At 46.2% G+C, this 12,652-nt stretch overlaps 1 protein-coding gene across 5 annotated transcripts; it reads left to right on the top strand.

Moving 5' to 3' along the window:
* The first annotated feature begins 36 nt into the window (after positions 1–36).
* Positions 37–12,526, top strand: CARD9 (caspase recruitment domain family member 9). Of its 5 annotated transcripts, XM_009505430.2 has the most exons (16): positions 37–266; positions 1,711–1,851; positions 3,372–3,537; positions 3,729–3,952; positions 4,996–5,133; positions 5,573–5,898; positions 6,307–6,486; positions 6,685–6,837; positions 7,308–7,433; positions 7,556–7,747; positions 8,311–8,352; positions 8,960–9,005; positions 10,415–10,485; positions 11,214–11,296; positions 12,190–12,302; positions 12,434–12,526. In XM_009505430.2, exons 4-15 carry the CDS (start codon positions 3,769–3,771, stop codon positions 12,284–12,286), a joined length of 1,638 nt encoding a protein of 545 aa, XP_009503725.1. In that variant the 5' UTR covers positions 37–266; positions 1,711–1,851; positions 3,372–3,537; positions 3,729–3,768; the 3' UTR covers positions 12,287–12,302; positions 12,434–12,526. The 5 variants fall into 5 exon arrangements, with proteins under 5 accessions (XP_009503725.1, XP_064325128.1, XP_064325131.1 ...); XM_064469058.1 differs by having other exon boundaries at positions 6,688–6,837; positions 12,190–12,526; XM_064469061.1 differs by having other exon boundaries at positions 6,688–6,837; positions 11,214–11,308; positions 12,190–12,526.
* The last annotated feature ends 126 nt before the right edge of the window (positions 12,527–12,652 follow it).

Here is a 12,652-nt window from a genome sequence, read left to right as displayed (position 1 = left end):
AACCAGGAAGAATGTGGAAAATGAATATGCATGTGGCTGAAACTGCAGGATTGAATTAGGCTTGGATTCTTTCTTGATGCTTCCACAGCCTGCCCCATACAGACATTAGCAAATCACTGAACAAAAACTTGTTTCTTCATTCATAAAACAGCAATTTGTGTCTTACAGAGAGGTGCAAAGCTGGCTGAGTCAAAGCTGATAAAATCTAGTGGGAAAGTGCTGCAGAAAGCTTCATTCCTCTGGCTAAGCTTCCCGAGAGTGTAGTGGTGAGTTTAGAGCTCTGTGAGTTGCAACTCTTCTACGAGGGCCCTTTAGGTAGAGCTGGGATCAGGGGGATGGGGGGTACCAACGTTGCTGTAATTGGGTGTCAAGATGTTAAGGAGCAAAAGGAACGATTTTGAAATGGCTTTCCTCTTGCAGTGTACTTTATTTTCCTTAAGCCAGTATAGTTAACACTTTTTCCAAGAAATTCAGATGCGGCAGAAGCTCTGCCGTACAGTTCTGTCTGTTATACACCACAGGGCTGTTACCGTGAGGCACTGGTAGCAAGTGTGATCTGTGCTCTAAATGATTGTTATCCTTCGCAATGAGATGCCCTTGTAATCTTACTGCTTGTGGAAAAACTGTATACTATAAGAAGAAGCGGTGTCTGTTCTTTTTCAGGATTAAACTGATCTGTTACTATAGAACAAAAACTCCTCAGGCTAGGTCGGTTGATGAGCAGACATTCTGATTACCTTCAGCAAGGGCATAGCTAATAGAGGTACTGTATCTTTCTTTTTTTTTTTAGTGGAAAGCTAATTTAATGCCTAACAAGAAGCACAGGCTTGAAGAATCTCTGAGCATCTCTGCCCTACTCCTAATAATAACATGGAGAAACTCTCCAGAAACTTAGAAAGCAGAACAAAGAGTAGAGTGGGAAGCTAATGGGAAAATGTGTCATGCTGCCATGGTATCGGGAGCGTGTATGTTCCTGAGACTTTTTTAAAACAGACTGTTAGTGAGTTCTTGTTGCAGCTACAGTTCTAGGACTGTGGGAAGGTGGGGAGGCAAAGGTATGATGCTGATGCTTAACATCATCACAGTGCTGCTTGCTGTGCTGCTCCTTTAATTACTGTTAGAGCCACAGCCTGTAATTTGGGAATCGTGGGTTATGTTCCTTGCTTTGCCAAGACTTGACTCCCTTTCCCTCAAAATACTGAGTTGTCATAATTATGCTTGAAGCTTAAGGACATCCAGAATTAGAGGCATCATTATAGAAATCATCCTTTTCAGCTGAACTCTAAACTAAGAGAGAGTTCTTGCTGCCACCTGCTTTCATGTGTAAAGGTGTCGTGCTGACAGCTGTAAGGCTATTTGAAGAGCCTCTTTCTTCTAACTCTGTGCCTTGGTTGTCTCCTGAAATCAGCTGGAGAGACCTATGCATGTGACCTTCACTCTTTTTAGATTTCTGACCACAGAGATATTTTCTGGACCCTTGCTGGTATTTCAGTGGTAGAGGTTGGAAAACAAAGCCAGAATGGGTCTAAAATCACTGCATATGTAATGCTGCTGACTCGCAATGCGACTAGCATTTTTCTCCTCCCACGTCACCCATTCTGGCTTCCCTTTTTTTTTATGTCCCGTTCCCCCCCCCCCCCCCCCCCCCCCGCCCTTTCCCATCTCAGAGTATAGCAGAGTAGTTTCCCCTTTTCTCTTTTCTCAAACCAGTTTTGCTCCTGGAAGGATCTTTGCTCTAGACAGAATACAATGGGAGGCTGCATCCAAGACAAGTTCTCTCAGAGACCGGACACAGACAAGTGTTGCTAGACCAGGAGAAGAAACAAGAGGCTTTTGATTGCACAGGCTCAGGTTGGTGCATGTAACGCAGAATGGTTTATATTAACAGGGATTTTTTTATTTTATTTTACAGCTCTGAGGTAAGGATGTGGTGTTTATCAACAGGGGAGTGCATTTCTTGTAATCTGCTGGGGCTGGTTTGATGTCAAGCAGAGCAGAGTATTTTCTCCATGCTAAGTAATGACTAGTTCTATGTCGGTCCAGCTCATTAAAGTTAACTGACAGTGTAAGGTGTAACAAGTATGTGCTGAAGATGGTTGGAATCTTCCTCTGTGCTGGAGCAGAACAACAATGAAGGTTTGAGATGACCTTTGAGAGTGGTGCAGTGAGGTGTGTGTGAAATCCCAGCCCCTGCATAGCCCCTGATGGTCAGAACTCTGTTCCCACCCTGCCTGCCCCCAAACAAGATGCCTAAAAACATGAATACTGAGGTTTCTGGCAGCCTTCCTGAGCCACTGGAAATGACAATGGCTGCTGCAGTCAATTCATGCTTGTATTACACGTATAGTAATTAATCACTGGCATTTCAGAAGGTACTCATTATGGAGCAGTCTGACCACAAAGGGGCAAAGAAATAATAATGCCAGTTTCTTATTGGAAAGGCAAAGAAGGCTGGGTATAGAAGCGCTGAGTTTCCTGCATCTGTGTACCTGCACGCTCCCAGGCTGAGAAGTAGTTTTTCTGTCTCCTTTGGTTAATAGCAGGCTCTTGTCGGGAAGTGGGTAACTAGTAACCTCAGAGTACCGCTGCCGCAGGGGAGCGCTGCAGCAAGCTCCCGCCGGACAAACGCACAGAAGCACTCTTCATCAAGGGGAATGCTTCCACAGCCTCTCGGTGGGTCGGTGCGTTAGTCACGCAGGTGGCGTTTGTGAGCCTACATTGCTGAAGCTGCACAGGTGGAATCTGGGGGGATGTGAGAGGCAGTTGACTCCATGGTTTCCTGCTGCATGATTTGCACCTCTGTGTTTACAGTGAAAACTGTATACAGCTGCATGTTCCCTTCTGTTGCACAGGGATAAAGTACAGCATGCAGAAAAACAGCTCTTGTATGATTACAGCTGAACGCAGTTAAGGCTGTTGCCGTTGGAGGTTTTCACAGAGCCTTTTATGGGTGTTAGATTTCGTGACACTGTGGTCAGACAGAACACAGGGATCTCCCAAATGCTGGGATATGGAGAAGGAGGAGTGTGAACTGTTCGTAAAGCAGAGGCAACAGCTAATTAGGAGAGCTTTAAAGATATTTTCACTTCTTCAGAGGATGCTTAGTTTGAAATTGGAAAGTTGCAGTTTGCTATCAGCATATCCTGTGTCGTGTTCTACCCTTTTTGTATTGTTTTTTGGGATTAAAGATTTAACTAAAAGCATAGCTGAGTATCTGGAGAACACATGGTGAAGTCAGTGAGATTTGGCAGCACTTCTTGGGGGTACGCTGTTGGGACTCTAGAGTGAGTTGGATTTTCCCATTCATGGGGCTCGCAATGACTTGCCTATCTCCAGTGGACCTGTTGCTAAATAGTTTCACTTTCTTGCAGTGAGATCTGGGAGATGTTCAGCTGGCTGGAGGAAGATCATGAAGCTTCGGTGACTTCTGTTTTCTCAGGATTTCATGTTAGTCTTCCTTCACATATGTGTCAGCAGCATTGCCGCTAGCCTCACAGCTGCTGGTATCTCCAGTCTGGTACCGCACTGTTCTTTCAGGTACGACGGTAGCGTATCACCGTGTTCTGCAGGTGATTTGCAAGCGCTGAGTTAAAGACCACATGGGAAATATGTTCCTCTATCTAAAAGACACTTTTCTCAGTCTGTTAACATACTTGGTTTTACCACACCCCCACTACTGTAGAAGGCTTAGAGTCTGCTTCTTTGTTTTCTGGATTTGTTTTTTCAAGGCAGGACAACACTGCTCACTAATACTTCTCACTCACCAACATGTTGGAAGAAGATGATGATGAGACGTGTTGGAATAACCTGGAGAACTTCCGGGTGAAGCTGATCTCTGTGATAGATCCTTCCCGTATAACTCCTTATCTTCGCCAGTGTAAAGTGATCAGCCATGACGATGAGGAACAAGTTCTTAATGACCCCAGCCTGGTCATGCGCAAACGGAAGGCAGGTGGGTGAAGTGCAGCCTCTCAGCTCCGTCGATGCTTCCGTGCTCTGTCAGCTCTTGGGAGCAGGCTGGAACAGAGTGCTGATGGACTGGGCCTGAAGGAACGCATCACTTCTCGGTTGCCATCTACCCGTGTTTAGACACAAACGTAGGCACTGCTACGCGCTCCCTTTCCCAGCCCGTCGCTGCGGGGAGAGGAGGAATGGAGGTGGCTCCATCAGCGCATTCCCAAGCTGTGTAAGGGTAACGGGAGCACAGGAGGTGTGCGGCCTTCTGGTGTTCTGGATCTCTAGGTTAGCGTAAGGGAGGGAGTTGCTTTGGTTGGACCCACAAGGCTATTCTGGTGTAACACTTTTGCAGGGGGAGATTTCCAAGATTAATGCAGCATGTATTGTGCCCCGTTCCTAGGTCTTGTTTCAACCAGACAGAATGACAGAATTCATTATGCTATTAGTACCTGTTTTGGATTGGATTAACTCTTACTGATAAATTACCGAGGGTCATTGAAAAAAACGATTTTCCCTATTTTCCAGATTGGAAAATGGCAGCACACAGAAAAGAAGCCCCCTGGGCTTGATTTGGTACAGAGTATTTCTAGATGAAGTAGGGAGCTGAGCTCAAAGTCTCTTAGGCTTGTCCCCTCTACCTCTCTAGGTACACACAGTGTTCTTACACTAGTGGGCCTTTTATCCCATATTTGCCTCTGGTATTTGGAAGTGGAGCCTCGAGCTGCAGAAGGTGTTGTGGTGCTTTGTTTTAACTCACCTTTTCTGTAATTACCAGCAGGCTAGCATAAAGCGCTCTTCTGAGATCTGCTTTTTGCACCCACTGTAATAGGAGCTAGGTGCAAGGGTTAAGTGTTAACTGTGAAGGAACAGTTAAAATACTTTTGTATAGTTAGTGGGCAATTCTCTTAGGATTGCCTGGGGAATTTGATCCCAGAGACTTTAATCTGCATATGGGGAAAGTGGAGCAATTTTTTGTTACGTTAGAAATAGGTAAAAAGATAAATAAATGAATAGAATATCTTGTTGCTATTATTTCAGGTGTTCTTCTGGACATTCTTCAGCGAACGGGACACAAGGGCTTTGAGGCATTTCTGGAGAGTCTCGAGCTTTATTATCCACAACTGTATAAGAAAATAACTGGCAAGGAGCCCAGCAGGGTTTTCTCTATGATTATAGGTAATGTTTGTGTTCTGGAAAAACAGCTCTTCGTTCGGTGTTGCTGTGCAAATTAAGGGGGGATTCACCTCCGCTTTTGCCTCCCCCAGCTTGGGTGAGCAGAGTCGGGAGCGCTCCCTGCCTTGCTCCCTGTGTGCTTCAGAAGGGTGCTGGCATGAATGACCCTGCTGTCTGGCATCACAGGCTGAACCTGGGAGGGTGGATGAGGAAGGATCGATTCTTCCTTCTGCATGTTCTGTCAGTGACACTGTAGTGTAGAAAGGCACAGAGCAGGGGGGAAACAGTGGGGATAATTTGATCACGTGTGCCTTCAGGGTTTGCGTGCTTGTGTGGCGTGTGATGATCATGAGCTGCAGTGATAAGTGGGTGGGAACCTGTGCCGTGTGTGCACCTGGGGAGCAGACAGGACAGCGGTGGCTGACGCCTGCCCACCAAACAGACACCGCTGGGGAATCCGGCCTGAGCCAGCTCCTGATGAATGAGATCATGAAGCTGCAGAGCACCGTGCAGGAGGAGCGGCGGAAGGCCCAGGAGCTCACGGTGTGGCTTCACACTAAAGAGGACACGATCAAAGAGATGTGGGTGAGGGACAGCCTGCTCCGCAAGCACCAAGAGCGGGCGCAGAAGATGAAGGAGGAGAGGGACAGCCTGAGCAAGGAGCTGCGGAAGTGCAAGGACGAGAACTACAACCTGGCAATGAGCTATGCCAAACAGAGCGAGGAGAAGAGCGCTGCCCTCATGAAGAACCGGGACCTGATCCTAGAGGTCAGTCACACTTTTCTAAAGCTTTTCCCTTCCTACCTCAACGGTGGAAGGCTGTGTTGTTCACCAGACTTGTCTTTGCCCAGGATGGTCTGGACCAGTCCAGCATGAGGTTGTGTGCAGGTGGCGTGTCTTGGTGGTCCCGAGCTCAGCCCAGTACGCCCATGTTACCTACAAGTTAGGCTGTGAAGAATTAACAGTCTTCTCATCAAGACTGGGCCCTCTCACAATAGCAACGGTTGCATCCGTTTAGCACACAGGCAGGACTCTGGTCCCAGAGCACTGAGCATCCTGAGGAAAACAAAGCTGGGGAGAAACTTAAGCCATGTTTGTCTGGGGAATGGAGCAAGAACTGCTTTTGCAGGTCAGAGTTTTCTCTTTGTTACTCATGAGCTCTGAACCTTCTTGTAGATCGATCACTTGAAGCACAGCCTCATGAAGGCTGAGGATGACTGCAAACTGGAGCGTAAGCACACGATGAAACTGAAGCATGCCATAGAGCAGCGTCCAAGCCATGAGGTGATGTGGGAGATCCAGCAGGAGAAGGAGTTACTTTTGGCCAAGAATCAGGAGCTGGAGAACACTCTTCAGGTTGGTGGGCGTGGTTGGATATGGACTCCTGAGAAGTGATTATTCGGAGCAGCCCGGGCAGCGATGGGGCTCCACTGAAGATTGTGTTAGGTCAGCTGTGGCCTTGTTCTCACAAGTCAAATAGAGCACACAGGATAGTGGGAAGAGAGTTAATAAGGAGTTAGATGGTTGCTGTATCTCACTTATTTTTTTGTCCAGCAGGTTGCCAGGGAACAGAACTTGGAGAAAAGCCTTTCCAGTGAGACTCTGGAGAATGACTCTAGCCAGATCCTAGAAGAACGCCGGGAGCTGATGAACACCATTTACAGCCTTCGCAAGGAGCTGCGGCAAGCCGAGGCGCTCCAAGACAAGGTAGGTGATGCATTGCAAATTCTTGCCAAGGGTCTGTGGGTAGGACAGGCAGATGAAGCACCTCCGATGTCTTGCCTATGGAGCAGAGGAATGGCTCAGCATCAATCCTTGCTGCTCCTACTCTAGTGTCTGTGTTATAGTTTGGAAAAAAGCGTGCTAATATTTTAGCATTCTGTCTGTGGTGTTAACTGTTACCTGTTAATGACTGTGTTAATTAATAGTCCCTGCCTCAGCCTGAAGGGTAATGGGAGCTTTTGTCATGATTGACAGCTCAGGTACAGGAAAATCCATCATGTTAGTAGTCCTCCTAGTCACGTTGACCAACCTTTTTGGTTGGCCTTGCTCCAACTGGACAGTCTGGCTGAACTTTGACATTGCATGGAGGTCTGGCCCTGGCACGGGGCAGAAGTGGTGAGAGTCTAGCTCAGGCTCTGCCCACAAGCAGGGTGCTTTTGACCTTGTCTCAACAGTATGCAGAGGAAAAAGAGATGCTTGAACTACAGTGCACATCTCTGAGGAAGGACTCCCAGATGTATAAAAAACGGATTGAAGCTGTCTTGCAGCAGATGGAAGAAGTTGCTTCAGAAAGAGACGAGGTGATAAAACATTCCTCTCGGAGCTGCTGCTAATCCCTGCTTTGCTGCTTGAAGCGGGCAGATCCGGTAAACCTGAACGTACTGTAGTGTGACATTCTGCAACGTGTTGTCCCTTACGCCAGGCACTCCTGACCCGAGAACAGTTCTATACGCAGTACTCCAAGAACCTGGTTGAGAGGGATGCTTACCGCAAGCAGATTCGGGAACTGGGGGAGCGATGTGACGAAATGCAACTGCAGCTCTTCCAGAAGGAGAGTCAGTTACTGGCTACTGAAGCCAAGCTGAAAAGGTTGCAACTGGAGCTACCCACACCGGTATGTCTGGGGTTGCCATCTGTATGATGGGCTGGGAAGCTGAATGTAGGGCCAGAGTGTGGCTCTTCCAGCCTTTGCACCCAACCAGTTCAAATTCAGCAGGCAGCAGCCAGCTGCCTGGGTTCCCATCTCCATGCAAATGCTGAGTTTATCAAAATGAAAGATGTGATGGTTCCTATTACCTCACCCTGGTTCCAGGCATGGGTAAGTTGGACTGATGCAAGCTGAGGCCTTCTGTGTTTGTGTTTGGAGCATGTCCAAAGATGATGAGGGGATGCTCAACCACCAGAGAGTGAACTCTATTTAGAGACCGTGTATGAACCATTTGGATGAAATGAGGGCAGAGCATAAGGGTGCTAAAGTTTCTGGAATTAAATTATATATACAAGGGCTTTTTAATTAATGTGGCATCTTGTGTACTTTCTCCACGCGGTCAGACAGGAGTGTAGGAGGGAGGAAGTCCACACTTCTCTATTTTCCGGAGCTTTCAGTCTCGTGTATATTCCCTTACTAGTGCTTTCTTGCCTATGAGGAATGATTAATTTATACTGGTTTTATTTCAGACCTCTGACCTGGATGATACCTCCTCCAGAGACTCACAGGAAGTGAGTAGGGGGTACCTTGTTTACCTTTCACTTTCTTCTGGAATAGTTTCAAATTCCTCACTTGTGCTCAGTTCCCTAAGTAATAGCAGTTTTCAATCCATGGCTCAGGCTTATTTCAGTGATATCAAAAAGTACAGAGGCAGCAAGACAGACCAGTGACAGAATCTCCCTGTGTCCAGAGATTTCTAAGTGTAGGACATAGGTATGGCATTAGCCAGCAAGATTTGTTGAGCCTAAGCAAATCAGGGGACTTGAATTCTTTTGAGCTGCTTCTAATGGTCTCTTGTGGGAGAACAAGCAAAACGAAGTCTTACCCTGGAGCCATCTGTGGTAAAAGTTTTCACTTAGTTCATAACTTCAGTGTGGAAGTGGTTGTCACGCTGTCTGGAGGCTAAAAATGTAAATGAGGCCAAATCAGGGAGGATAAATCCATGAGTAGATCTGTAACTTCTGGCTCAGTCTCCTGTTTTGCTGACAGCAAGACGCACTAAGGAAAGGTCAGTTCTACACGTGTCCCGTTTCCTATATTCCTCCATCTGTTCCTAGCTACTGTGTGAGACAGAATAGGGGGCAGTTCTCATGTTCTTGCTTTGTTTCTGTCCTATAGCTCACGCTTCACGGTCATCTAGATGAAGATATACAACCAACTAAAAGTAAGTCTTTTCCTGGGAAAACGTAGAGTAGAATTCTTGAGAGGATGGTCCAGTGTTTCAAAGGGACAGGAAAAGACATTCCTGGGTTTTATTTTTAGTGAAGAACAGGTAGTCTGACTGGGGACTCAGTTTGTGAGAGAAGCTTCTCAGTGGGGCGTGCTTGGCGCACTGACCTCCTTGAGATAACTCAGAATACGTACCCATAATACAAGGTGTTCTGCCATACCACCATCTTTCTCACCTATAAAAAGGAGAACACGTCCCCAGATGCTTGTAAAGCTTCTTTGAGAGAAAAAGCAGCTCCACAGGATGTCTTTTTACTACATGGTCTCTGAAACGGTCTCTCATAAAGCTGAATGACCTGGGAAAAGTGGTATCATTAGACCATCCTAGGACCTCGAGTCTTTTTTCTGAGGTAATCTGCCTATTGAATTTGTCCATGAAAAACCACCTGGTGCCTTTGAGAAATAGTTCCTGGGTGCCTTTTTTTCCCCGACTCCTCTTGCATTTGTGGCAGAGCTGAGAACAGAACAAACATCCTTCCACTTCAGCTATACCACGTGTCTTTCTCCAGGGATTTTTCCCTCCCCTCTTCCCTTTTATGTTGCAGGCTTTTTTCACAAAAGCAGAACCATGTAGTTAACGCTGTCACTGGTTCTGTTTCTGTGGCATCCCCAGTGGAAATGATTCAGCAGTGTGGAAAGGAATTAATAGGCTCCTCTAAGAACTTGAAATTCTCTTTCAAAACATGTTGAGAAAGGAAAGAAGCTAGCACAGTAGAAGAAATTTTCTGTTTTGATCTCCTGGAATATCTAAATGATCTTTTCATTCATTGAGAGGGGAGATTTTTCACAAAAGCTAAACACGACTGACCCAAAAAGCCTTTTACTCTTCTGCCTCACTCAGTTCAAAAGCATGTATCATGGCACCTGGTCACTACATAAGGAGTTTCACTAAAATACAGTCTGATGTTAAGTTGATATGCACACTTAGTTGTTGGGGAACAGGGACAAATTACGGTTAAAATAATGATTAACATGATTTCTTGAGGTGACCTCTAACATGATTTTTTTTCTTAAATGATGCTAAGCAGAGGTGCTGCTTTGCAAAGGTTTGTTTTGCTCCTGCATAAGCAGAAACTAGAAAGCTGCTGTCTCTTTCTGAGCCTGATGGGTAATTCCATCATCCTAAGCAAGATTCAGGGCTCAAGTAAAACGAGAAGTGGCTCGTGCATTGATCACAGGACTGAATCCTGAATGTTTTGAGGCTTGGTTTCAGTTCTGCTGTTGTAACAGCTGCCCAGCACTACACAGAGTCATTACAGCTATTGCACTTTGACGAAGTAGTGGAGGGAGAAGTTACTCTGCAATGGCAACTATGACTAAAGCTGTGAATTTTCCGTCTCTTAGAAGATTGCCCCAAAGGACAAAACCAGCAATTCAGCACTCAAGAGAACAGTCTGCCTCCAAAGTCACCCAGTGTAAGCAAGTCTTTGTGGCCTCTTCTTTACTGACTGGGGTTTGGGATCTTTAATGTTCTTGTTCATGATGGATTTACCAGGTTTGAGAAGCATGTAAGCAGGTACTGCTTTTCCAAAATCTGAGCACTTTGTGCAAAAGTCACCCTCCAAAAAGGGTGAGCTCTGAACAGCAGAACACTTACGGTGGTTCTTACTCCATCTGTGCCTAGAAACTTCTCATTACTTTCCGGCCTTCATCTCTGGATATGGATGTTTTCCAGTTTGTCTGCAGTATTACTGTTGGTACAGGAAACAGAATCCCAAATTTACAAATGGGAGAGAATAAAGATGGTAAAACTATGCGAAACAGATACATTACCATCCTGCGCACAAAATAGTGGACAGCTGCTGCACTTCATTCTGCTGGCCCACGCATACGCAGTGGACTGCTTTCCTGGATGAGGGTTTTGGGTAGAGAACAGCTGTTCTCGGTCATCGGAAGGCATAGGTTCACATTTTTTTTCTCCTTCATTTAAATATAAAACAATTCATTGCACAATCAAGTTGGAGAGGAGAAATGACCGAGCTTATTTGGGCTGTCTGCACCCTTTTACCCTGCAGAGGCCAGATGCAGTACATCTGCCTCAAAACGGGCTCTCTTTACAGAGCAGGTTTGCACTACCTGGTGCTAACATTGATCTGATCTTCAGAGGAATCCCGTTCATGTTTGTCTGGATTTTTTTTTCCAGTTCAAGGAGTGTGGCTTAGCCAATGAGGAACTGGCAGAAAAGGAGCGGAGGAGGATGAAGGACTGCTTTGAGCGTTACCGAAGGTCTGCACTTTAGTAAGCAGAACTAATTTAGGCATACCCATGTGACTTAACTGATTAGCTTGTTGTCTGTATTTCCTTTTTTCTGTCTATCCCCTGTCCCCAGGCTTGATTCATGGAGGGCATAAATTCATTCCAGATCTTCAGAGGCTCATCCTGCTAGCTGAAGTGGTTGAGACTTCTGTTTTAGTACCAGAAGTAGCCAAGATAGCAACAATCGTATTCGCTCTGGACCATGCAGATGGTTCCACAGTAGGGTAGTGGGGGTGGCTCCAAAGAACCGCTAGTTTAATAAATTTGATAGATTTCTCCTATGCGAGTGAAATCTGTCTGACATTCACTGTCCATGTGACACACAGCTGACACTCAAGACTAAGCTCCCATGACTGTGAATGGGAGCAGATTTCCACCTTCTGTTCTCTTCAAATGCCCCCATTTGAAGGCCCGTTCTCCAAAGTCCTGACCTCTTCACTGGTCACTGCCTTTATGGGCCACAGGACCAATGAAAACCTTGTAAAACAGGGACCTTAGTTCTAGCATTAGACAGAATTGCTCCTAATGGCACTGTAAACAACTCCTCTGACTGTTGACAATACTGATTTTATTAAAGAAAAGACTTTGGGGAGGATTCCTTGGCTTCTTCAACTGAGCATCAACAACACAAAACACTTCCAAGAAATTAAGAATGTCGTCATCAATTTAGACCAGTTCTCTTTACCCTGTGTTTGCTGCCAGTCACAGCTGTATGCTGGATGTGTGAGCAAACCATCGCATTCAGTTAAACCCGAGTGCATTGACACATACTGAACCTCCCCAGTAAACTCCCCAAAGTGTTCAAATGCTGCTTGTTTGCAGAAACCATCTTCTAAAATTGAAACATCTGGTCTTGTTTTCAGAAAAAGAGCAATGCGAAGGGTACCGAAGGGCCGACAGCACGAGGCCGACTGGGAGAACACCAGCGGCAGCGACAACACCGACACCGAAGGCTCCTGAGAGCGGGATCTGACCTGTGAGGGGAATGCCAGCACGTCAGGGGGGGACCGTGCCCTCTGCATTTCTGTGTGGACCATGTAGATTTTAAAACCACCGGAAGAACCATTTATCAAAAATTAGTATTTGTAATGGGACTGTGTTTTTTAGCTCTGCCTTCCCTCGTCCATCTCCCTTAGAAAAGCAGTGATGTGATCATCACGGTGTGGCGTGCACAGATGAAATAAAGAGGATTAAACAGTTTTACAGGCTTAAACAGGATGAAACAGGCAAGGGCCCACAGCGCCGAGGCTGCGTGTGCGGCACTTGTCTGTGCCCGGGGTGAGCTGCTCTTTAATTAAAAGCGGGTTCCCTGGCGCGATCTCCCCG

Source organism: Phalacrocorax carbo, chromosome 18 (assembly GCF_963921805.1).
Source record: "Phalacrocorax carbo chromosome 18, bPhaCar2.1, whole genome shotgun sequence".
Classification (NCBI taxonomy): Eukaryota; Metazoa; Chordata; class Aves; order Suliformes; family Phalacrocoracidae; genus Phalacrocorax; species Phalacrocorax carbo.
Note: the sequence above shows the minus strand (reverse complement) of the source record. Positions and strands in the feature narration are given on the sequence as shown.